Source organism: Paramormyrops kingsleyae, chromosome 7, assembly GCF_048594095.1.
Source record: "Paramormyrops kingsleyae isolate MSU_618 chromosome 7, PKINGS_0.4, whole genome shotgun sequence".
Lineage (NCBI taxonomy): Eukaryota > Metazoa > Chordata > Actinopteri > Osteoglossiformes > Mormyridae > Paramormyrops > Paramormyrops kingsleyae.
Genome location: NC_132803.1, coordinates 34380183 through 34406369, shown reverse-complemented (window position 1 = coordinate 34406369; position 26187 = coordinate 34380183). Strand labels below are relative to the sequence as shown.

At 46.1% G+C, this 26187-nt stretch overlaps 1 protein-coding gene across 2 annotated transcripts in view; it reads left to right on the top strand.

The window, feature by feature from the left end:
- The window catches only part of tln1 (talin 1), a 75367-nt gene that overhangs the window by 9705 nt on the left and 39475 nt on the right, over window positions 1-26187 (top strand). The window contains exons 1-10 of one of the 2 annotated variants that reach the window (XM_072714812.1): window positions 8283-8603; window positions 14018-14093; window positions 20840-21002; window positions 22065-22162; window positions 22586-22715; window positions 22977-23129; window positions 24274-24416; window positions 24881-25008; window positions 25581-25641; window positions 25791-25895. In XM_072714812.1, the coding sequence (XP_072570913.1) occupies window positions 20873-21002; window positions 22065-22162; window positions 22586-22715; window positions 22977-23129; window positions 24274-24416; window positions 24881-25008; window positions 25581-25641; window positions 25791-25895 (948 nt within the window). In that variant the 5' untranslated portion in view covers window positions 8283-8603; window positions 14018-14093; window positions 20840-20872. Of the gene's footprint in view, window positions 1-8282; window positions 8604-14017; window positions 14094-20839; window positions 21003-22064; window positions 22163-22585; window positions 22716-22976; window positions 23130-24273; window positions 24417-24880; window positions 25009-25580; window positions 25642-25790; window positions 25896-26187 lie in introns of those variants that run through there. The other variant, XM_072714811.1, reaches the window with a different exon arrangement.

The following is a 26187-nucleotide window of genomic DNA, read 5'->3' as shown; positions in this document are numbered from 1 at the left end:
TGTGCTCCAAAGTGGTCAGTACTGGCTCTTGGTCTGCTGAATGAAGCCCTCGCAGTTGTTACATTAATGAATTTTGTTTCCTATGGGTTGCATCCTTTCTCAAGCCTCAAATTCTGCTTTGTGATGCTGCAGTAGTCTTGAAAGTCTTTCAATAGATTAACCGGAGAGACAGACTGGCTCTGATGTGCTGTGCAGAACAGAAGATGAGGGTGTCTGAGTCTTTGATGCATGTGGATACCATCCTAGGTTTTGAAAACAATGTGTGCTCTGTTCTGTCAGAGAACTTCAAGGACGTCTTGTGAGCTCCAATGACGTCTCTGAGGGAATAACTGCAGACAGACATGCTTGTTCTTCTGGCCTGTAGTGCTTTTGGATGAATAAACCTTAGAATTAACTTCTTAAATGTAGTAAATGCACCAGATTAATCCATTGGAAAAGACTGTAATGGCTGGAAAAGATGATGGTGAAAGTGGACCAGGAATGGGCTCAATCATCACAACAATGAACATTGTTGGGAAGTCTGGATACCCAGAGAAAAGACTGGATGTATGCTGTGGGCATGGTCTCCAGGATTTGACATCGGCTTGACCACACCTTATGATAATAATAATAATAATAATAATAATAATAATAATAATGATAATAATAATAATAATAATAATAATAGCAGTTTCAGGGTAGTTGGCAGGCATTACTACTCAAACCGTGGCCAACAGTTGAAAGGAGGTTCTGAACAGTGTGCGTTTTGGTATAAGTTGATTGTAAGGTTTGTGGAGGAAATGCTTAGTAAGAACACATCCTTTTCATCACCGCAATTTGAGCTGCAATGTTTGTTCCTGTGCATAGTTACGTTAGATACCAACAGGTTCACCCCGAGACAGTTGGGTCCCCTCGCCTTCTACAAGCAGGAGAGCTGAGCGAATAAACAGCATCCTGACTGCCTGTCACTTGCGGTTGGAGCCACAGACTACCAAGTGCATCTCGTCTCTTTGAGCCTGTCCGTTCTGGCTGCTTGCTACAGCAGATATGCTGGATCAGTTTGGACAGAGCTGAATACAGCTGATCAGATCAAAAGTCAACAGTGTGAAGAGACTTGTGACTGTGTAAGCTATTTTTAAGCTTTCTTTGTAATGTGACTTTTGCGAAGAATGGTGCTAAACATTTGCAGATGGATCTATAATTAGTTTGATTTGCTGTCTTAAGGTTCTGTGGAAGGGAGCCCCCGCTAACAGTGCAGGTGGTGAACCTTGGTATGCGACGCGTCAACACAACAGAATGCATGTGCCTGCAAGATGAAGCTTGAGTTCGTCAGCTCACTTGTTATTGCGACACGTTTCCTGCGGGCCGTTTGCTATTCCTGCTCTTGTTTACTGTTGCGTCTCTTTGAGAAGTACTTGAGAAACTTTCCCACTGATATGGCTGAAAGATACTTCCAGCGGCCTTTGACCCGCTGGTCTGTTGGCCGGGGGTTACTATCTAGTTCTCCTTGCCGTGGTTTGAATCCTTGTGTCCCAAGATAGGTCTGGCCCCTGATAAGCAGCGTCATGTTAGACGTTGTGTCGTGTGAGTGGCGAAATGTCCTCTGACACCGTTGGCCCAGTGATGCCAACATGTTGGTCTTACCTCATGGTCTGAATATGCCCGTTAAGAACACAGAATCAGCAATAGGACTGTCCCTTGAAGGGAGGAAGGGAGGATGAGACTGAAAATCACTATTTTTATAAGGAGCACCACTCTTTTTTAGAGCCTTGTTAGCTAGCAGCAGGTATCTGTGATGCATTTTTGGCATTCCTTCCTGTTACAAGCCATCCACCTAAAAAAAATTCCATTCGGTGTTTGGTCCATTTTGATCTTGTTTGTTGTAAGTTCTGTACAGTTATGTGTATGTTTATTGTTATTATTGTGTATAGTGTGTGTATTTACTATTTCATTCCATTCTATACCTCACCATGAATGATTCGTGGAAGCTTGGGAGAAGATGCTCACCTGCCCTTCTGTGCAGAGTCCAGATTGTGAAGCAAAACAGTTAATTTGCCTTTTTTTTGCCACCTCTCAAGCACCCCCCCCCCCCCCATAATGGACCAATCTAGTTGTTTGTAAAGTTAATTCAAAATGCTGACACATCTACCTTGTGTTTATACCTAAAGGGAAAAAGCCAGCTGTACAAATCCTGGTTCCAGATCCCCCCCCCCCCCCTTTTCCCGCCCCCGGTCCCATGGGTTAAATGGAATGCTTTATGGAGCATTGCTGGTGGCAAATCCAGCTGTATTTTCATCTGCTCATAGCGTGGCTGATACAGACTCGCCGACCAGTGCTGCCGTGATGTAATCCCACAAGTCCTGTTGCGCAATCGCATTCCAGTTTTGTTCCCGCACGGCGAATGACAGTCAGCCGGACGGTAGTCAGATGGGACATCAGCTGCACCTAAATACACAGACATTTTGGTTTTGAATGGTCGCTAGAGGTGAACCTCAGCGTGTCAGATGAATGGTTCGTTTTCTAGTATTAAAATGTTACCGGCTTAGGTTGCATTTTACTTTTTACGTTACTTTTTACTGACCGGTCTCTCCTCTCGTTCTTCAGCGCTCTATCACCCGTCGGTTCAGCGTGAGTGTAGCGCCAGAAGCGATTAAAGCCGTTGGGATTTTTACACGATAGATTACACTCAAACAGATGTTCAAGAGTTACTGCTTACATTCCTCAATGGCGGAGTCATTTAAAGGCCGCCTTATCCGACCGGTGGGGGTGGGGGGGGGGGAGTGAGGAGAAGCACGGCCGTTAAACTCACATTCGCGTGCGGAAATTCACAGCCTGCCAGCCGCATTTCCGTCATTTCAGGGGATTTGGCTTCTGCACAAAAATAAAATAAATGAGATGTTCATTCGTTGTTTGTTTTCAACTAGCTGTAATGAAGCACATCTGAAGTGTTTTGCTTAATGTTTAAGCTGGTGGAGAACCTTGAGCAAGTAGCTGTAGTTATTTCTGACCAGATGACCAGCCGCTGCAGGGATGTAATGCATCCCAAAAAAGTGGTGACTGATTCATGCCTATTTTCTTTAATCTTTTAAAGGGCCTCATGGAATGCAAACAGTTCTGAGGGACTTGGCATGATCGTTGAGTGTTGCTCAGCTGAACGGAGTAGGTTTGAGCACTTATGGCGTTGAACTCAGACCCGGAATGAACCTATCTCTATGATGGGGTCATAATCCACATGGTGTTGTCCAGTATGACAGGTCCTTACATGATTCTTTGTCTAGGCTTTTGTCTCAGTGGGTTAGGACTCTTTGCCTATGATCAGATTGTTGTTTGTTCAAATCCCAGGTCAGAGGGGTGATGTCACCTTTCAGTTCATTATCATGACCCTTAACCCCCAGTTGCTCCAGGAACTGGCTGACCCTGTTTAGTCAAAATGTATGCCGCTTTGGATAAAAGTCTCTACCAAATGATCGTTTGCCAATAATCCACATGTTCACGTTGTTGGGACGAGGAATTTCAGGTGAGGTAATCCTGACATTGTAAAGGACCCTATGGCGAGTCCAATTTAGGTAACGGTTGTGATGAGCGGGAGTCAATTCCAGCAGCAGAATTGCAGTGCCACCCCTGCATGATCTGCAAAGGCGCGCCAATCATATCCGAGTATCCCTGCGCTTCCCGCGGCGGTATGTGAGCACGGCATTCCGGAGTGATAACTCTCACTGATGCATGTTTAGCTGCTCGCCGCACCATCTAGAAGCTGCTCTGTGGACTTATCGGCTTGGAGTGACCGGCTTGTGGCTCATCCTGGATGCGGGGGGGGGGGGCACAGGGAGACACGGCAGGCCGAGGGAGATAAAGACAGGCAGAGCTGAGGGCTGTCGCACTTCCAGACCGCTGTCCTTCAGACTCTGAGCCTAGGAAATGATTTAGCAAAATGGATTGATCTGGATTCCATCTTGTAAGCGGAGCCTGCAGTTTCCTGTGTTTTTAACAAGCCAGCTGGACATCTGGGGATGTGATGTCACGTGCTGAGTTGGTCCCGAAAGTCATGTGCCTTCCATTGAACCTAGCTGGACGGGCCCATTCGCACAATTTTCTTGTACCCCTTATGAAATGCTGCCGAGGTTGGCCATGTTTGTGGGCCGTTTGATTCAACACATCAGGTCACTTTGCCTCTGATCGGAAGGTCGCCAGTTCAAATTCCAGGGTCAGCAAAGTGATTTTATTGCTGGGCCCCTTAACTCCCAGTTGCTCCAGGGACACTCTGACTCTGCCTACTCAATTATATTTTTGGATTTTCTTCATAATTCAAGTCAGTATCTTTTCCACTAAGGACCGATCCATCCAATTCATCTGCTATTGCGACTACATGTGGTGCCGTTGTGGAGTGGAGACCCATCACAGATATTTTGTATCTGCACTGCACCCTCTATCTCTTGAGTTTATATTTATACATTTTCTAGAAGGAAGTAGAAGGAAAACTGCAACTTGGCTTTTCAGGATACCTTTACCTTAATGATCTTTTGTTATCGAACATTTGCTCACATTTCTGTTGAACAGGAGGAAAAGAAAAATGAAACTGAAGAACGTCATAGTTTTGGTTGCCCATTTTGCAATCTAATCCTCCAAATAAGATGTCAAGCTTTTCATGTACATGAAAATGGAAGTACCTTGGAATAGTTTAGACCATTGCCTGGGAACTGGGTGAGAGCAAAAACGTGGACCGCTAGGAGTGCGCAAGGACTGGATTGAGCAACACTGGTTTAGACACTAAAAGCTGTAGAAATGTAGAGAGGTCTTGTGACTAATGTAAGTGTTGTAATATGACAGACGTGCAGCAAAAGCTGTATGATTGTAGCTCATTCTGATGCAACAGTGACTAGAGAAGTCTTTTTAAATCCCTTTTTTGCACATAAATGGGTGTAGTGACCAAATACAGCTGATGTAATGACCCTTGGGGTTAGATGTCTATTCAGTTGTTTTACCTTGACGTTCTGGTGCTATGGCTGAGCAGCGGTGGAGAGTTCAGTTCCTGAAAGTAAAAATCCACACCAAGATTTTGTTTCAACCAACCAGTTGAGTATAAAGATTCACAGTCACAGAGTACTCAACTGGTTGGTTGAAACAAAATCTTGGTGTGGATTTTTACTTTCTGGACCTAAACTTTCCTTCTCTGTGGCTGAGGATGCATAAATTGATTCTTCAGTCGGTGTTGTTCTGGGCCTGGCCTCCAATTCAGACCGGAGATGGAGTTTGGGCAGACTCGTGTAGGGGCTGGTCCTGGCAGTGTGGATGGCTGGCAGCCTAACCAGAGTTGGGGAGTGGCAGGACCCAGAGCAATGGGTACTGTGGCCAAGTCATCATTACCCAAGATGCTTTGAGTCACCAGGGTTTTTACGAGTGACTCATTTTTCCATGGAGGTAGATCGGATCTGTCTCCCAGAACTGTCCTTAGCAGCTGTACGTCATGAACTGCACTGTTCTGTTGGGTCTGTTGGCATAATGCAGTGTTTCCCAGTCTAGTTCTGGGGGACCCACACCCAGTGCACGTTCTTGCTCCCAGCCAGACAGTCTACATTTTTGCTCCCTTCCAGCTCCTGGTAGGAGCAAAAATGTGGACTGTCTGTGGGCCCCCAAGGGTCAGATTGGGAAACACTGGTTTAATGCGACAGGCACTATGGAAGGAAGTATCATTCACCTTCTACTAGTAAACAAACTGTGCAGTAAAATTAGCTCATTTTGTCTTGGTAAATATGACACTTTCCTTAAATAGTTACCTTGCTGTAATACGTACATGTGGAATTTTGTTTCAACCAAGCAGTTGAGTACTCTGTGACTGTCTAGTTACTGATACAGTATAAGCTCACTCAGTCTAGCTCAATGAGTAGTAAGTCATTTCCTAAGCAACCAAGTTATTAGAAGGACCAATGAAATTTAATTTCTTTGAGTAAAACATTGGGCAACTTAAATGTTACAAAATGAATGCTGAGTGACTTGAAACCTTTGACCAAGAGTGAAGAATGAAGTTCTTGCCTGGTCGTCACCTCTTGGGCCGTCCTGGAGATTCTGCTTATTGTCTTTGAGAGGACAGCGTCCCACATGAGGGTGCTCCTCCTTGTTTCTTGGAGACGGACAGCTGGTTAGGATCCAAGGCTCATAGAGAGGTCCGGTTGGCGCCAAGTTCCCTGTGAATGAGGGAGCGAGTCTGAGGAGGGCTGGAGAGGGATGGGCAGTGGGAATTTGGTGCAGCTCGGCATCTGCTGTAGCGTGTCAGGGCCGCTACACGTCTCTGCCATCCTGGAATGCCGGCGTTGGGCTCTGAGACAGAACTGCTCCTTATGGTGTGAACGTGATGATGATGATGATCATGTTGATGATGACGGTGGTGCAAAGGAGATCGATGGTCACTAACATTCCCACGCTGCCATTGTACAATATGGGATATTATGGATATTAAAGAAACAATTAAGTCAGAACAAAAGGTGATGGCTCACCAGTAGGTATGTGAAGAGCGTGAACAACATGGCCGCCTTTTTTGTTTCAGATTCCTGTTCCACCATCGGGTCATCTGAGCGCTGGGTATACCCCGGAAAATACGCATTCTTATTGTATCGCATTGCGGAATTCCGCGGTATTCCCACTGATAACATAGATGGGGAACCCCTCTTCGTCCCCCGTTTTGAATTTTTCAATTCTGTGTACATTTAGACCTTTTCCGGAAACGTTGAAAAATACACTCGATTTCAACATACAAAAACCACTTCAAATGATTAAGTGACGCTTTTGAAAGCTAAATTGACGTATTGTTTATCATTTCATCTTTCTAATCCTGCAGTTTCATAGCTTTCTATGGATCAGAAAAAAAGTTTACTGACCAGGACCGGCAGCATACAGGATCGTCACGGGCCAAAAATCCTGAAATCTGCTGTATCTTCATCAGTGATTTGTTGCATCAATATGCCATGATATTAGGGAAATATCTTAAGATGTGAAAAAGATGATTATATCCACTGAGTCGCATTTAATTAAGCAGAAGATAAGAGATATTCACATGGTCACGTGACCTAAACCAACAGCGGCGCCTGTTGATACACCATTCCAGTCTTCACCTTGTATCAATTTTATTTCAGACTAAGGACATACTTGGAATATATATTATTCTTTCAGATTGAAGAATATAAAGAGATACACCTTCCCTGAAAGTTTCATTGAGATATCTTGATTATTAAGGAAACTACAAGCGTTTTTATATAAAAAGTTAGGTATTTGGTCACAGTTTTCTACACACTTAAAAAAAAAATAGGGCTAATTAGCTAACTTCTTTTGCCAATAATTTCCTTATTTGTTAAGATATCTGAGTGATTTTGGTGTCATTGTCTTTGTTTATTCAAGCTCTTTCCAATGGTCCCATTGGCATTTAATTGGTTGAGTTTGAAATTTTTCTTCACATACCTATCACCAGTCTGATCAAGGCTCTGGGTTTAGCCGCTGTAATAAAACAGCACGACTGAGTCACGGCTATTAAACTGAATTCAGTTTTTTTTTTTTCCTTTTTCTAAAACCAGCTAAATCACCGCCCTTATAAATATACACTGTGGTCCTGGGGAGTACAAGAGTTCAAATTCTGAGAAGCCGGGGGTTTAGACCTCACCGTCCGTGTTGGTGATGAGGTGCTGCACCCTGAATTAACCTTGGGGGGGCGATTCTAGTATTTATTTATTTATTTTAATAATTCGTTCAGAAGGGCCAATCTTATTATCCAGTGCTATGTGTGTATCCCAGTGCTCCAGTGCAGTGACATGGGCACTGCGAGGTCATAAAAGATCCCTGGGCATCTTTCGGAAGAGTAGAGGTGGTACAGTGATGTCCTGGCTAAAATTTCCCACTGTGGCCCTATCAAATCTGGCCTCCTAATCATCCCCTATATCTAACTGGTGTATTCTCTCCTGCCTCTGCACTGTGGGGTGACCATACTGGTGCAGAATGGCTCCAGGTAGATGCTAGACGGCGGTGGTGGAGATTAAGTGGCTCCCCAAAGGTTCTGTAAAGCACTTTCGTTTTCTTGAAATGTGCTATATAAATTCATTCATTCATTCACTCATTCATTCACTCATTCAGTCATTCACTCTCACTCACTCACTCACAGGGAGGGAGCACTCTGGGGGGGCAGTCCACTTTCAGCACTGCCCAGTGCCCCTGTGGCCCCACCCCTGGTGTGGTATAATTGTGCATGCTGAGAGCTGGTCATTCCTCTTTCAGCGGCAGCTTTTGGGGGGGGGGGGGTGCAGGTTAGAACTTTGGTACAGAAAGGTAACCCCGGTGGGGCGTGTCGACATCTTTGGAGTCCGTAAGCGGTGTCCCACGCAGCTCAGGACGGCTTTAAATGTGTCCGTGGGGGTGTGTGTGATGGAACCCAGACCGAAAACGTCTCTGCAGGCGCTCTGTGTTTGTCCCGATTGTGTGTCTTTATTGGACGTTAATGTCAGGCCCCAAGTCGCAGAAGATGCATCGTCCGCTTTTGGACGCAGGTTTTCCGTGACTGTGATGCGATTTTCCTCTGCTGAGCTGTGGCACATCTGGTTGCTGTTTTGGCTACACTTACTTTGTCTGCACGTCACACATTTGAGGTATTTCTGTACTAAACTTTTACGCCTTGGAGAGAAACAAATCTCGTCTGTTTAAGACGGATCATCAGCGTCTCTTATAACTTAACATTAATCTCTGGATATTAAAAAGGCTTCAAATGGAGCAATGAAAAATCGGGAGGATAAACTTTAAGAATTCAAATCCTTATTTTTTTTTTTTTGTTCTGTTTTTAATTTGCTGAATTCTGAGGAATGGAAAGGGGAAGTCTTACTGACTCTTAACATTTTGTCTTCCTTTTTTTCGGTAGAGATCACAAAGTCTAGTTCTCGTTTTTTTATTGGCTTCTTTGCCAACTAGGAAGGTTTAAGAAGAGTGGAAAGTCTCAAGAGGAACCTAAGAGCTGGTCCGGGGTGGTGAGCGGAGCTGCAGGCTCGAGATGTAGGGGACGGGGCATTCGATGGGGACACAGCTTCCCCGCTTCTGTGACACTAAAAATAAAGGAAACGAAGGGAGTCGCCAGCATGTCGATAAAATGGCACCGGGACTATTTCAGCGCTGATCATATCAGGGCTGCAGAATGTCTGAAATGTTCCGGAAGGCAGACATCAGATCTAGGGTGTGGGCAGCTGGGCGGGGGTGCGGTTTTGGTGACATGGAGCCCTTTGGAAGGATGGGGGGGGGGGGGGGCGCTGAGGTTTCACGAGATGTGTCACATGACCGGTCAGCCAGAGGTTGAACGGAAACGTCTGTCCTTTGACCTCAGTCATAATCAAGGCCTCCTTCCCGTCATTGATTCAAAGCACTGCTGTGTTAAACAATATATTGTACATAAAATGTAAAAATATACTTAACATTTTGCACAGGATGGTGAGATCAATCACAGAGTCGATTTTAGAGTTTAGATGCTAAATGTGTATGCTTCGGACTTCAAACAAATGTCATACCGCGTTCTAGAATCATCTATATTATTCTCTCTCAATGACACAAAAGGTGGGGGCTGTTTTACGTTTTCAGAAGTGGTCACATGGGACCAAATTGTCCCGTATTTTAAAAACAATCCCTCAGTGATGTGCTGAATGGTTAGGTGGATCTTTTAGTCTTATTAAATATTAGGATATTATAATTTGTGTCATTAATTTCTATCCCCACAGAAAGATGGTGGCCTTTGCTGGGCAACTTGCCCGGCACCGACTCACCTAATTAGCCATTTTTGCGCGGCAGAGTTTTATTTGGCTCCCCTGCCTCTGCGTGCCCCGGCGCCTAGCAAGATACGGTTACTGTCGCTCGCGGCAACTAAGAGGGCATGAGGCCGCGGTTGGGGTATTCTGAGATCGACACAGACTTAGCAGCCTGAAAGCGAAGCTGATAGGGTCGCCTCCATTTAGGGCCGAGGTTAAAAACGTCCCGCTCGGGTTAATTAGCTGTCAGGAGTAATATGGCGGCTTCTACGTGTGAATAGTAGCGTGGCTTTTAAAATAGTGTTTGAATGTTTGCAGATACGGGCATGGCATGGCCGGTGGCAGGTGTGTGTCTTGAAAAAGTTGAATTGCAACGAAATTTGTGCCTCCCAAGGTGATTATCTTGACCTTAGCATAGTTAAATAGGACATCATATGCATGAGTATTTTGCTGTATGGTGGTTGGTTCTGCTGTGGTGCGAGAACCAACCAGGGGGGCCTCGTTGGAAGCGAAAGTCGTATGTTTGGATGGTGGGCGGAAAGCGTGTGCTCTGCATCTGGTTGGCGCCCGTGTGTATGTCCAGGGAAGCACGCTCCCGTGTCACTTCCTGTCTGACCGCCGCTCAGTGAATGCTGCCCTTTCCCAGGGGAAAGTGAAAGGGAGACCTTTGTTTGCAATATCGTTGGTGGGCTTTTACCCCCAAAATTTTGTAAACGCATTTCTGTAAGCACAGCCCTTGGATGTTAACTAAGTTGAATGTGGAAGAGAATGAGATGTTGCTTTTTTTGTTTAACTTCTGGAACAGCTGGGAAAAGTGCATTTGTAATAAAATAAGAGGGGAATCTAGGGAAGCGTTGCGTGTCACCACGGCCTTGGGGCAGAGCGGGCTGTCCATGGTTTCTGCTGGGTTGGGGGGGTGTTCCGCATTGTGAAGATGCTACTACAATGGGTTTGTCTTCAATTGGCCTGGACTGCCAGTGAGCCAGAGGGGGTATCCGTTTGCTGCAGTTTATGTATACAGAACTGGGGGTGAGGGTGTAATGCATCGTTCATGGCATTTGATTATGTAAAAATAGGATAATTTGAATTATAAAAACTGGGCAAAGATACAAAGAACTATTGACTTGATATGTATTGAGTAATTTTGATGTGTATGGTGTACCCGGTCAACATTTCGTTACACATCCCCCCCTCTGCCCCCCATAACATTACAGAAGAATGACTTCTGTAATTGCGCTTCTGCTTGGGGACTGGGGTGGGGTCGCCCTTACACAGGATCTCTGTGTGACCTGGGCTCTTCATCCGCTGCAGGAAATCCCGTGGCTGGCCCTGACAGGGGTTTTTTATTTTTATTTCTCGTTATTGTGTTTTGTTAAGCTACCGACAACACGTAGGTGGCAGCGATGAGCCTCTTTGCAAAAGGCGCTGTGGTTCAAGGAGTCACACTGTTACATTTATTGTTGTAACTAATCTGTCCTGTGGTACACTGCTGCCTGAAATATCAATTAGGTCAATTAACTGCGAATGCAGGCTCTCTGCGGCATGACCACAGCTGCCAGTCAGGGCTTATTGCACGTTCGTTTTGTGTTCGTTTGCATGCACTCCCTCATAATCCAAACAAACACTCCCTTCCTTTACTACACACTCTAATTGCACAGGATGTGGACAGCGGCTGGGGGGGGGGGGGGGGCTCCACGTCTTTTTCAGATGGCAGAAATTCCCTTTTATGGCAGCAGAGGGCTTGAGGAACAGGAAATGACGCAATGGGCCAGCGGCTGGAATGAGACTCGACGCTCCTGGCGTTCCTGGTGGGGCGAGTTCTCTTCCCTGCTGGGAAAACGGCTGCTGACGCTCGGAGCAGCATGACCAAGGCAGGAATACTGAGGAGATCCGCGGCCCAGTTTCAGCCTTGGTGTTTGTAATCCCCGAGACTCTGAAACCCAAACACTAGCCTTTTGTGACCAGAAGAGGGATTTTATTTTTGACCTCATGAGACAGTCGCAGGCTAAATGCTGGGTGTCATTTATTTTAAGCAATGTGGGGTGGGGGGGGGGGGAGGTCAAGGCTGTCTGGGAAGGATACACAGGCCCCCACCCCCCCATATGTAGCATGACGCTCCATGAGAGGTCCCCATTACATCTGGAATGGCTTATGCAGCCGCAGTCTTGCTCCACAGCGTGTCAGTATGGTACTCCCCCTGCCCCGGCTGATACCCCAGCGTGGGGGAGTGGGAGGAAGAGGAAACTCACAATCACCCCCCCCGTTGACTCTCACACACGTCACAGACAGCCCTGGATGCACGAACATAAGTTCCGGAAAGCTGGAAAGACAATCTCCCCATTGTTTCCCTGACTGTCCGAACGCGGTGCACAGTCTCTGAGCCCTCCAGCTGGTCTGGACACCCCCGGACTGTCCTCGACATGTAGCTGGGCTGTGTGGGCGGTGGCCAACCTCACTCACAGAGGACACAGTGTTGGCGGTCGTACAGGAAGCAGGAATTAGGCCATATGAGCACGGTGGTGGGGATCTCTCTAACGTTTCGTGTGGCTGCTCTCCCAGAGGCTCCGCCTACTTTTCCGACGTCAGTCCGTGCCCCGCCCCACTCCGGGTTTCCACGAGCTGCTCGCGGCTGCTGCACACTCCTGTCAGCATTTCCAGGTCGGCCGGGTGAATATTTATGTTTTGGGAAAATCCCGCCTCCCCCCAAGGCCCCGTTTTGCGTAGGTGATGGGCACAAGTAAAGTTTAAATGAAAATACCCCGTGACTCACGCGCCTTGTCTGCTGTAAGTTATGCTTAGGGTGACATCCTGTAAATGATAAACTTTGTGGAGAGAAAATTGGATTAAAATGAAATGGTCAAAGAACATACACTCACCTAAAGGATTATTAGGAACACCATACTAATACGGTGTTTGACCCCCTTTCGCCTTCAGAACTGCCTTAATTCTACATGGCATTGATTCAACAAGGTGCTGAAAGCATTCTTTAGAAATGTTGGCCCATATTGATAGGATAGCATCTTGCAGTTGATGGAGATTTGTGGGATGCACATCCAGGGCACGAAGGTCCCGTTCCACCACATCCCAAAGATGCTCTATTGGGTTGAGATCTGGTGACTGTGGGGGCCATTTTAGTACAGTGAACTCATTGTCATGTTCAAGAAACCAATTTGAAATGATTCGAGCTTTGTGACATGGTGCATTATCCTGCTGGAAGTAGCCATCAGAGGATGGGTACATGGTGGTCATAAAGGGATGGACATGGTCAGAAACAATGCTCAGGTAGGCCGTGGCATTTAAACGATGCCCAATTGGCACTAAGGGGCCTAAAGTGTGCCAAGAAAACATCCCCCACATCATTACACCACCACAACGGCCTGCACAGTGATAACAAGGCATGATGGATCCATGTTCTCATTCTGTTTACGCCAAATTCTGACTCTACCATTTGAATGTCTCAACAGAAATCGAGACTCATCAGACCAGGCAACATTTGTCCAGTCTTCAACTGTCCAATTTTGGTGAGCTCGTGCAAATTGTAGCCTCTTTTTCCTATTTGTAGTGGAGATGAGTGGTACCCGGTGGGGTCTTCTGCTGTTGTAGCCCATCCGCCTCAAGGTTGTGCGTGTTGTGGCTTCACAAATGCTTTGCTGCATACCTTGGTTGTAACAAGTGGTTATTTCAGTCAAAGTTGCTCTTCTATCAGCTTGAATCAGCCGGCCCATTCTCCTCTGACCTCTAGCATCAACAAGGCATTTTCGCCCACAGGACTGTCACATACTGGATGTTTTTCCCTTTGCACACCATTCTTTGTAAACCCTAGAAATGGTTGTGCGTGAAAATCCCAATAACTGAGCAGATTGTGAAATACTCAGACCGGCCCGTCTGGCACCAACAACCATGCCACGCTCAAAATTGCTTAAATCATCTTTCTTTCCCATTCTGACATTCAGTTTGGATTTCAGGAGATTGTCTTGATCAGGACCACACCCCTAAATGCATTGAAGTAACTGCCATGTGATTGGTTGATTAGATAATTGCATTAATGAGAAATTGAACAGGTGTTCCTAATAATCCTTTAGGTGAGTGTATATACTGCATAACCAGAAGTGTGAATTCCAAAAGCACTGGGAGGTATTTCGTGTGCGAGTTGAAATATTTTTCAGTTTCTTGTGTTTTTTTTGGTTAAAATCTATATTTCTGTGATGCAGCCTCCTAATCTTTCTCTCTTTCTCTTTTTTCCCCTTCCCCTCCTCCACTTCCTGTTTCTCCCCCAGGAGCTAGGTTACGGAGATCCCCAGAAGGTGACGCTGAAGCGGGAGGCTGTCTCCCATCCAGAAGAGATTCCACCAGGTAGTTCTCTCACGCCCGAACATGCGTGTCATGAGGCACCCGGAAGCTTCTGACTAGGTGGGGGGGGGGGGTCTTTGAGGTGACTAGCTGGTGGCTTGACCTCTCTGACATGTGACCTCTTCTCAAACATTTTCTCGAGCCTTGAATTCTGAAATATTCCATCGAAAATATTAAAATTACTGCAACTGAGCTGGCGCTAGAGTCCCAAAAAGCAAAATTCTTAGTTCACATGCCAGGGGGATTGGTTGGGTTATTCATTGCATGTGTGCTCTTCGCTCATCTCACAAAGCACTAATCCGTGATAGAAAAACTTGGTTTTGTCAAACCTGAAGTTTCTTAACGGAGAATGTGAGGCGTCAGAGCATCAGTGATTGGCTGTTTATCTTTTTGGAACGGGGCTGGCTCCTCGTAGAGATGGCCGACTCTCACCAGCCCGTCACTGCAGCTAATCGCTGGCGTGAAGATCACACTGTGCACAGTTAAGTTGAAGCGTGGACAATGTAGAAGGTTTGTTTATTTTGAAACCCAGTATTCATATATAAAGAGCAAAGACGGGCCACGAGTTTATAGACATTATCAGCAGCATCAATAGATGACTAAAAAGCAAAAAGTAGGTTAGTCCAACCGCCCTCTAGGTAGAGATGCCAGAACTATCATTGCCACTCTTAGTCTTGACGTCTTACAGCCGTAGAAAGAAATTCACTTCTTTTAGTTTTTTGATTCCTTTAAAGGTTACAGTTATTTGCAGAGAGGACATGGTCTGAGGAATCCTCTTTTCGTTTAATTTTTTTTTGTCATGTACTTACAGATGAAATTCAGTGTTAAATTACATAGTGAACGAACCTTCCACCCCCACCCACCTGACATCGTAAGAAGATTTAAGCTAAGCTGTCAGGGCTGCAAATGGTGTGTGTCGCGGACAGCTCGTGTTTACACAAGCGTCTGAATGATGTGACTGGGCGTGTCACCGTGCTCACGAGGGAGGGGCTTCTGTAAGCCTTCGTGAGGTTACTAGATGGTGAGCTGGGGGATTATTGTCCTAAATAGACCCCCAGCCTCTCCTCCATTGCCACTGGCAAACTTATTAACAGCTGTCACTGACTTAATTTTAATTGTTTAATAGGCAGCAGCATTTCAGAAGCTTTTGATGTTCCTCGAACCCTGTCGTCTGTGGTGCCTCCTCCCAGCACCAACCCGCCCCAGCGATGGCCACACTGTCGGGGTAGCAGCTTGTGTAATATAAACACTTCCTCTGCAGTGTTAGCGGATCGCAGATTTGTTTTGGCTTTCTGTCAGGCCCTGTCAGACTCGTCGTCTCCATAACCAGGACCGTGGACCACGGTCTTTACACAGACCTTAAAACGACTAGACCAACTCACGCTTCTGATGCCACAAGTGTGGTGCAAACTGAAGACTTTTCACCCACAGCTGTCACTGTGCAAAGGTTGCCACTCGAGGCAATTTGAACACTAATTCCATCCATGACTTAATAGCGAAGGTCTGCTCCTTAGATTTCCAAAGGAATGTCTATTACGTCCATCCTTGTTTTCATTTTTCATTTTCATTTTAAAAACTTCATTGTTCCAGTTTGTGCTTGAAGTTGACTGAAAGTAGATCTTATTCGCTCTGGACATACTCCTGAGCTATTGTTATCCCAGCTCCGACGTCTTCTGATTATATACGTGAATTTCTTCAGTGGTGTGACAACCATCTCTGCCTGAATATTCAACTTGATCCGTGCCGGGAAGCTACAGACTTAAGATTCGATTAAGAAAACTAAAAAATGTTTTGCTATGGAACCCGAGCACCTAGTCCTGACCTGAGCACCTAGTCCTGACACATTGTCCCCAGTTATGGAGAGGACAACCACATTGTGTGTGTATAGGGCTGAGATGTGTAACCCAGAAGTCGATTCTTTCCTGGCCTCATGTGAGAACAGAGTTCAGGCTATTTATAGCCCAGGTGTGACCTGTAAACAAGAGCTCCCATCCAGATGGTTATTGTCCAAAAGAAACGAGAGCCAATAGTATCCCTGAGGAGGCAGGCAAACAAAGATTGCGTACACAAACCGTCTCATCCCAAACAGTCTTGGTTGGGTTGTTTGTAGTTGTGTGGCACAGTGGGTTATGGTGCAGTGACTGTGATCAGAAGGTCACTGTTTCAAATCCTGTGGTCAGCAGAGTGATTTTTACCATTGGGTCCCTGAGCACGGCCCTTAACCTCAATTGACTCTGCTTTCTCAAAAATGTACGTCGCTTAAGGTACATGGGATAAAAATCTCCTCATTTATTTAGTGGACATCAGTATAAAGAAGGACATTGGTCACTGAAGGAACAAGGACAGAAGATGCCAGTGAGGGACAGTGGATTCCCCAACCCATTTCCGGTCATTTTCTTTTTTCTTTTTGTTTACTAAATCAGCCTAGTCATTTGTTTATTCACTGACAGTTGATGAACAGTAAGTTTCCACTTAAACTCCCTGGCAGTTTGTGACAGTTTTCACAAGTATTTCAAGTATTTTGAACTAGTCATTGGATGGTGAGGGTGGGGGAGAATTTCATATAAAATGTCCTAAAAAGTTTTCCCTTTATACCACTGGAGTTTGGGTAGTAGGTGTGGATTTTGAACACTTGTAAGCAAAGTGGATAAGAAGCAGTACAGCACGATCATAAATATTTTCGGCATGAATTCAGTTTTCCGGAAAACTTTGCGACTCTCCTGTTGCAGAGACGCCAGTAGGGAGACCTTTCTCACTGCCTTTCCATGGCTGCTTCTCCACCTGCACCTGTTAAGTATCACAGTAAAACTTGATGACTCTGGCTGGGATGTGTGTCAAATGTCCAAAATCCCTTTTGGAAACTGCTTTGGGGTGGGGGGGCATTCTGGCTTTTGGGATGTTTTTTCCGGCCTGTGTTCCGAACACCAGGGGTGTTTGCCTCGGACCCCTGTTGGCCACAAGCAGTCACTACATTGGGAGGGGGTGAGGGCATGCAGCCCCAGAAAAGACAAACCCACCCCAAAAAATAAAAATGAAAAACTCCCACCTGAGCCTTGCTGCTAGCACACTGCTGGCAGCCTGAGCTGCGGACTCGCCCGCTCGCGTCTGTGCCTGTGTTAGTTAGTCCCGCATTCTGCATCCCAGCTCCCATCCCACCTCTCTCCACTGCGCGCCTTCTTACAGCAGGAACTGAGGTGTCAGCTGTGCATTTCGCATGGAATAGCCCATGCTGGGTTTGCGCGCTTCGTACAAAAGAGCGCAGTGGCAATAGGGACGCAGCTACTGGGCCGTGCTGGGCTGTCGGTCGCAGGGAGAGTGGGCCTCTTTTTTTCCCCCCTTTTATTTAAAGCCTTCAAAACTAAAAAGTTTCAGGGAAACATAACAAAGATGGCTTGTTTAAGTGGGACGCAGTTATTTTGCAACCAAGTCTACCAGAAGTGTTTCTGTGCTATAAACAGGGAATTGCTTTCTAGCAAGTTCGCTGGAAACTTGTTTTAAAAGTTCCTATACATTCCCTTTGGCAGCGATTCAGAAGGACTCCATCCCAGTGGCGAACGTGACATGTCGTAAATTTGCCAGAAAAGCCCCCCCCCCTTCCCAGCTCCCTAAATATAGAGCCATGGATTTGACCTCTGGGGTGCCGTTAAGCCCCCACCCCCCGAACTAGAGACTGTGCCAAATAGCTGTGTAAAATCCCTCTGCAAGACACTGGGTTAGCGGGGAGCTTTTGCAGACTGGACCTGCATCCCAGAAAACGGCAATAGTGCCCTTTTATCTAAAGAAGTACTTATTTATTTATACGGTTTTTTTTTTAATTTATATCTTTTTTTTTTATTATTATTATTATTATTTATTTGTTTTGGCCAAGCTGTTGTTGACATGCATGCCATTAAATATCTGTGTCAATTTAAATAATACTGAAATTCTGAATGCAATATGCTGCTGCTGATCTGAGATCGAAAATGCCACTTGGAGCAGTTCTGAAATGCCATGGGAAGGTTCTGCTTCGTTTGGCTTTGGCTGCGGGTTCGGTCAGTATATAACGGCAGGGTGTGGCTTTCCCCCCGGATGGAGTCTATGCTCCCACTGCATGCCTGGCGGTCCTGGAGTGCTGCTGTACAGGACCTCAGGGGCTGCCCTGCACCCGCCTGACTGAATCCCTACTGTTATAAATAATTTGCTCCAGCCTGGAGGCGGGAGAGGCCAGGGATGGGGGTAGGGGTGACTTCCACACTGCTCAGCGTTACATCTAAGCTCATTTTTCTTCATTTCCAAAAACCAAACGGCTCCTTCTTTTCCAAGGATGTCTCCGTGTGTTCCGGAAAAGCCCCATGATGCATGCACCTGCCTTATACATATACATTTTTATTTATTATTATTTTTTTTGGTCATGAACTATTACGGAGAGTTGATCAATATTAGTCGCTTGCCAAAAGAGCCCAGGGGTGGATGCATCCGGGAATGACTTGAGAGTCTGAACAGACAGTTTGCCAAACTGGTGTTGGGTAACATCCTCCAGCAGCAAGGGTGCACTCAGTGCTGTGACGGTGGCCCTGCAGGCTGTAATGGCCCCCGTTTGGCAGGGTTGCCAGTTCTTGCCCGTCTGGCTCACGCAAATCTACACTCACCTAAAGGATTTTTAGGAACACCATACTAATACGGTGTTTGACCCCCTTTCGCCTTCAGAACTGCCTTAATTCTACGTGGCATTGATTCAACAAGGTGCTGAAAGCATTCTTTAGGAATGTTGGCCCATATTGATAGGATAGCATCTTGCAGTTGATGGAGATTTGTGGGATGCACATCCAGGGCACGAAGCTCCCGTTCCACCACATCCCAAAGATGCTCTATTGGGTTGAGATCTGGTGACTGTGGGGGCCATTGTAGTACAGTGAACTCATTGTCATGTTCAAGAAACCAATTTGAAATGATTCAAGCTTTGTGACGTGGTGCATTATCCTGCTGGAAGTAGCCATCAGAGGATGGGTACATGGTGGTCATAAAGGGATGGACATGGTCAGAAACAATGCTCAGGTAGGCCGTGGCATTTAAACGATGCCCAATTGGCACTAAGGGCCAAGAAAACATCCCCCACACCATTACACCACCACCACCAGCCTGCACAGTGGTAACAAGGCATGATGGATCCATGTTCTCATTCTGTTTATCGAGACTCATCAGACCAGGCAACATTTTTCCAGTCTTCAACTGTCCAATTTTGGTGAGCTCGTGCAAATTGTAGCCTCTTTTTCCTATTTGTAGTGGAGATGAGTGGTACCCGGTGGGGTCTTCTGCTGTTGTAGCCCATCCGCCTCAAGGTTGTGCGTGTTGTGGCTTCACAAATGCTTTGCTGCATACCTCGATTGTAACGAGTGGTTATTTCAGTCAAAGTTGCTCTTCTATCAGCTTGAATCAGTCGGCCCATTCTCCTCTGACCTCTAGCATCAACAAGGCATTTTCGCCCACAGGACTGCCGCATACTGGATGTTTTTCCCTTTGCACACCATTCTTTGTAAACCCTAGAAATGGTTGTGCGTGAAAATCCCAGTAACTGAGCAGATTGTGAAATACTCAGACCGGCCCGTCTGGCACCAACAACCATGCCACGCTCAAAATTGCTTAAATCACCTTTCTTTCCCATTCTGACATTCAGTTTGGAGTTCAGGAGATTGTCTTGACCAGGACCACACCCCTAAATGCATTGAAGCAACTGCCATGTGATTGGTTGATTAGATAATTGCATTAATGAGAAATTGAACAGATGTTCCTAATAATCCTTTAGGTGAGTGTATATTATTCCATCATAAACCTAAAATTAGCTACATCAAATGTGTTGAGGCAACCCTGCTTCGGGCAAGCGTGCATGATCTCGCACATGCAGCGATGCACATGTCATTCAGGTGCACGCGTCCACAAGGGATCACTCGCTGTTTTAGAATGCGTGTATTCGCGGTTCCCCTGCAAACACCCCCTGTACAACGTTGATTGGCTGTCCCTTCTAAAAGAAGCCTGGTAAAGATTTCTCACCCATTATGTTGAGAAACCCCTTTATTTTGGAAACGTCAGATACTTTCAGAAAATGTTTCCGCATTGTATCTAGACCTGACACTGACTTTTTTTTTTTCCCTTATTCATTAAAATATCTTTTCCCAGATGCTGTTCCTTATTTTCTGCTGTAATTGTGCCCCAGTCAAACCTCAGTTTATTACACAAGCCTGCAAGTGGAAGCTATTAGCCTAAGCAGCAATAACTGAAAGAAGAAATTCTGGGAAGGGAATCACTTCCTTCAACCAGCATTTTTTGGGTGCTGTTTGTCAAATTTCATGTTTCTGTTTAACCAGAAATGAAGCGTAGATTCAGCAGAAGTGAAGAAGAACTAAGGACCTGCACTTATGACAAACAGCATTAGAATTGAGAATCAAATCTCACGGCCTCTGTGGTTGTGCTGCTCCTCTGAGTACCACAAGTTGTGTGGATATCAGCTGTGTTTAACCTGAACACGATAGGTAATTATGTAAATATGTTAAGGACAGCTTGTTGGTGAAGAGTTTGATGTTTACTGTGGAATCGCAGTTAAAGAGGTTAATGATGAACAGGGGTTTGTAGTGGGGAATTGGCATCAAAGTGAGACGAGCTGGAACCAGAACTCCTGATGAGGAGAGACGCTACATCCAGGAGCTTGTATTTGATTCCCGTCAGTGGAACTGAGAACATCTGTGACTCTCCCCACCTCTCTGCCCCTCCCCCAGGTTCAGTGAGTGAGCTGAGAGCCAGAAGCAGACATGGTGGCGCTGTCGCTGAAGATCGGCGTGGGGACTGTGGTGAAGACCATGCAGTTCGAGCCGTCCACCATGGTGTACGATGCCTGCCGCATCATCCGAGAGAGGGTGCCGGAGGCGCAGTGTGGCCAGCGTGAGTGCAAGGGGTCTGCGTGCAGGAATCAGAACGGCACACGTGACCGCCAGGCCCGGGTCGCGTTAATGCCGGGCTTATGTTTCCCTCTAAAAAGTCTCGATGCCAGCAGTTGCACAATTCCACACCCGCTCGATGACGTTCCGATACTTAGGAGGATGTTCTGAGATCATGCAGTTTGTCATAGGGTGAGGTAAATCCACTGTTCTGAGCCTCGTAGGTTAGGTCCTTCTTGTGGTTCTGTTGTACTGACAATGTGGATACAGAAGGAACTAAATTCAGCGCCTCCTCTGCTACCATTTATGTTTACCTGGTAGTGGGAAGTTTGAGTCTTTGGAAGAGGGGTGATTCTAGGATTTTTGGACATAAGCGGGGGTCATAATTCATATAGAGGGTGCAAAGTTATCATTAGCCAATGATGTGATTTGAATCGGTGAGTGACAAGACGGGGCATTTCAGGGGCCAGTCCGCTTTCAGCTGGATCCAGTGCCCCTGTGGTCCCACCCCTATATATACCCGAGTTTGGAAGTAATGGTGAAGAGCTAACCGACCCGTAGGATTTTACTTCTTGACGGCTCGGTATTTGTAGCATGATGTGCCCAGCATTCTTCGTTACGTAACTCCATTGGCTCCCCTTGCAACTGCAGGCTCCTTTCCTTACTTGCGCTAACCTGTGAGTAATTTTCCACTTGGAGAGCCCGTCACTGGCCAACGTCAATAGGGAATGTGGAATGATCAGCATCTTAAGAAGCTGGGTTCTTGTAACTAGGAAGAACCTGCTTCCATTTATCACCCCCTATTTCCCTCCCCACTCTCTCCCCCATAAAACAATGACAATGGGATGTGATTCTTAGATAAGGTAACACATCCCACAAGGAATCTGAGGAATTTCAGCTTGTTGACTCTTCATATGTTACATGAAGAACATTGACTGTAGTCGTGCCTCTCCCTCCAAATGATCCATGACGCCAGATCTTAATATGTCAGGTGATTTGGAGGAAAAAAAAGCAAAGCACACCAAGAAGCCCTCATCTGTCATCTGACCTGTCTACTATCTCATAGCCAACGACTACGGCCTGTTCCTGTCGGATGAGGACCCAAAGAAGGGCATCTGGCTGGAGGCCGGGAAAGCCCTCGACTATTACATGCTGAGGAACGGGGTGAGTCAGGCCCAAGCGCGTCGCTGGGCGCGTCCCGGAATGTGTCCCCTGTGGCGGGGGCGGCTCTGTTTACCGCCGCCCACGATTGGGAATGACATTAGCCAGCGGGAACCTTTCCACATAGAGCTATCATCTTTTCACCAAGTTTGAAATATAGTCCTTCTATCAGGAGGAAAATTATCCTGGTGTCTTTGCACATCATGCAAATATACTGAAATAAAAAATAACTTGCATTTATTACCTAAACCTCAAGCTTCATAAATTTGGCCTCGTGTTGTTAAGTTGATAAACCTTGCATAAATTTGGCAACATGCATTTGTCAAATGAACTAATGGTAATCAGCACAGGCACACATGGTAAGATAACCACCTGCTGTGTCTGCCTGGGCATCTGACCACATGTCTGTACTTTTGCTGCTCTTAGGACACCCTGGAATACAAGAAGAAACAGCGGCCCCTGAAGATCCGCATGCTTGACGGGACGGTCAAGACCGTCATGGTGGACGACTCCAAAATCGTCAGCGACATGCTTATGACAATCTGTGCCAGGATAGGTGGGTGTCGTGTCTTCTGGTGGTACAAGAGATAAATGCAAAGTTGTCTTTTGGATTAGGGATGGCTAATTCTTCACCGTGGTTGAATGACACAGGCAAACATTGAGTGCTGCTAGCTATTGTCTTATTGTGGCTGTTACTCTGAGTTTCACAGCCCCAAAAGTATTGGTTTTCTGTAGTCATATATGTCCTTGGCCACTAATCCCCAAATCGCATCTCTGAGCTCATTCTCCCATGGCCATGTGCACCTCCCCATCACAGGTATCACAAACTATGATGAGTACTCGCTGGTGCGCGACATCGGGGAGGAGAAGAAGGAGGAGACCACGGGCACGCTGAAGAAGGACAAGACGCTCTTACGAGATGACAAGAAGATGGAAAAGCTCAAGCAGAAGCTGCACACAGATGACGAACGTAAGTCCATGGAGATTCCAGGAGCAGACGGTAGATGTGAGGGAGAGGGATCTGTTGTGTCAAAGTCATCAGTTCAGATCACGTGGCTGATGCGGTAATCATATCACTGTTGGGTGTTTGAGCAAGACCTTAACCCAAGTTGATCCAGGGGAACTGGATGTCGACTGACCCTGTGCTCTGACCCAGAACTTTTCTCACTTATAAGTCACTTTAGAAGAAAGTGTCTGCTAAATAAATTAATATAAAAAGCATTCAACCTAAGTGCATTGGGGAAGATGGTGGCGTGGGAGGTAGTGCTATCGTTCGGCAACCAGAGGGTTGCAGGTTCAAGCCCTGGTTCCTCCTGACCCCATCAAAGTGTCCTTGAGCAAGACACTGAACCCCAAATTGCTCCCGGTGTGCAGGTTGGCACCTTGCATGGCAGCCTTCACCACTGGTGTGTGAATGTGAGTGTGGGTGGGTGAATGTGAGGCATGTATTGTAAAGCGCTTTGAGTACTCGTAGGAGTAGAAAAGCGCTATATAAATGCAGTCCATTTACCATTTACCATACCTAGTATGGTAGGTGGAGGGACTGGTCAGAGGCAGGGGGAAATAGGCTGAAGTGCCCAACAAATAATAAAATAAAAACCTAAATGCAAGGCGGAGCTCAATGCGGAGTCCCTTCAGTGTCTTGGCTTCTCTGTGAGGTCAAGCTGAGGCAATGTTGGAACTTGGCACGAGGTTGCTTCAGGTTCTTTTCTTGACATGTCTGTGAGGTCAGGCCAAGGCAGGGTTGGAACCAAAAGCGAGGTCCTTTCAGGGCCCTGGTGTCTCTGAGGTCAGGCCCAGGCAGGACTGTCCAAGACAGCGTTCCTTGTGTGGGCAGCTGTCGTCAAGGGGATTCTGGGCACAGAAAGAGAAACAAACATGGCTAGTGGTTCTTTTCCCTCTTTCCTCATCTCTTCTCACCCTTTTAACGGTGGGCAGAGGGCCCAAAAGGAGTTGCAGTTGGGTGGCTTGACGCCCAGTTGGTGGTTGCCATCTTGATGTTGACGCCCCTGTAGTCTTGTTACCACCCCAGTTAAGACTCCTTTTTCAGCATGGGTGCTTAAATGATATGCATCCATAAAGCTTCTAGGAGTAACTCCTCTTCCATTTTACAGTGAACTGGCTCGACCATGGACGGACACTCAGGGAGCAAGGTGTGGAGGAAACAGAGATGCTTCTCCTCAGGAGGAAGTTCTTCTACTCCGACCAGAACGTGGACTCCAGGGATCCCGTCCAGCTCAACTTGCTTTACGTGCAGGTACTGATGTTCGGGAAAGCCTTGCACCTCCCAGTCCGAAACCAGGACTCTTTCCTGTGGAGCCATCAACATGATCTTGGTAGCAAGATGACAAGGCTGAAGCAGAGTTCGGAATAGATATACCATGGCCTGCAGCCTCATCCCAGTACGGTTGGCTGAAGTGGAGGAATGGTTCAGACACTTTGTCATTCATTGCTCTTGGGGGTTGTTCTTGGAAGAGATTATAGTTTCTTTCACTAGGTTTTGTTCCTGTCTAAACAAGTATTTCTCTACTCTAAATGTAAAACAGTCAAGTCAACACACATCATCTTGTTTCTTGTTAATCTGCCAAAGTTTTACTCTACGGTTTTCTATAGTTATTACCGTTGATGCACCATTTGCAAATGGCCCATGCAGATAATCCATGCCGTGACTGTGAATGTTTTGTTTCATTTGTTTGACATCGCCCCGTGCTTCCTATCTAGGCCCGAGACGACATCCTGAATGGCTCCCATCCAGTTTCCTTCGATAAGGCCTGCGAGTTCGCTGGATATCAGTGCCAGATCCAGTTTGGTGATCACAATGAGTCCAAACACAAACCCGGATTCTTAGAGTGAGTGGCGGATCGCCTTCCTCAGCATTCCCTCTCATGTTAATAAAGAGACGGCCGCTTTTGCTCATGCTTTCTGCATGGAGTACATAGGCCTCACCCCAAGGACTCTCCTGGAGTCTTTGCCATGTTAATCTGTGCGGAGAGACTGGTGAAAAAGTAGTGTTTCCCCAATGTGTGCGGTTCCTCGATTCTAGTCACACATAAATTGTAACCAGACAAAGGCCTTTGTATTGTATTTAGTTATATGTTTAATAACGTCATAATAATTGGATGGATTTAAATAGGATGGTTAGGAATGTTCAAGTTATATTGTTTTAAAGTGCAGTTGCTGCATTTCTGATGAAGCAGACGGTAAGATCTAGATGCTGCTACAGTTCAAGATACTGATAATAATTAGTGAAACTTCAATGTCTCTGCAGCGTTTGTGACATTGTATCAAGACAAAATATATGCTTCTTACCAAGTAGTGGACTTGAAAAAGACCTCGTCACTATGTTAAAACCAGATTTCATAGAACGGGCCATGCTCAACTTACATGAGTGCTTACTCATTTATCTATTATTCCTTAATAGTTTGAAAGAGTTTCTCCCAAAAGAGTATGTCAAGAACAAAGGAGAGAAAAAGATCTTTCAGGTGAGTGGGAGGTTTTTGACTGAAGTCTTACCGAGCGAAGCAAATTGTATATCATCTTGTTTGCGCTAGTCTCTCTCTGTTCTTTAATGCTTCTGCAATGCAAACATTTCAATTTGGATTGTGTGTGTGTGTCTCTCCTCTTTTCCCAGGCCCACAAAAGCTGCCAAAATATGACAGAAATTGAAGCCAAAGTTAGCTATGTTAAACTTGCCAGGTCCCTCAAAACATACGGAGTGTCATTCTTCCTAGTGAAGGTAATGCTTTCAGTGATACTGCATTCACTCATTGTTCCATTCAGGACATAACACTTAAATTAACTTAGCCACCGCTGATCTATTAGAGCGTTTGACAGAGGTCGGCCCCACCCAGGGTGAGATCCCAGCTCATTGCAGGCTACACCTAAACCACATGTTTTCTAAACACGCAGAGCAGGGGACGGGACTCAAACCCACAACCCTCATATCCACCACGTTGCCCATAGTTTATTAGTTTATTGTTCCAGTAAAATGTGTGTAGCATTGCAGGGACGTGTTGAGTGTCAGTTGC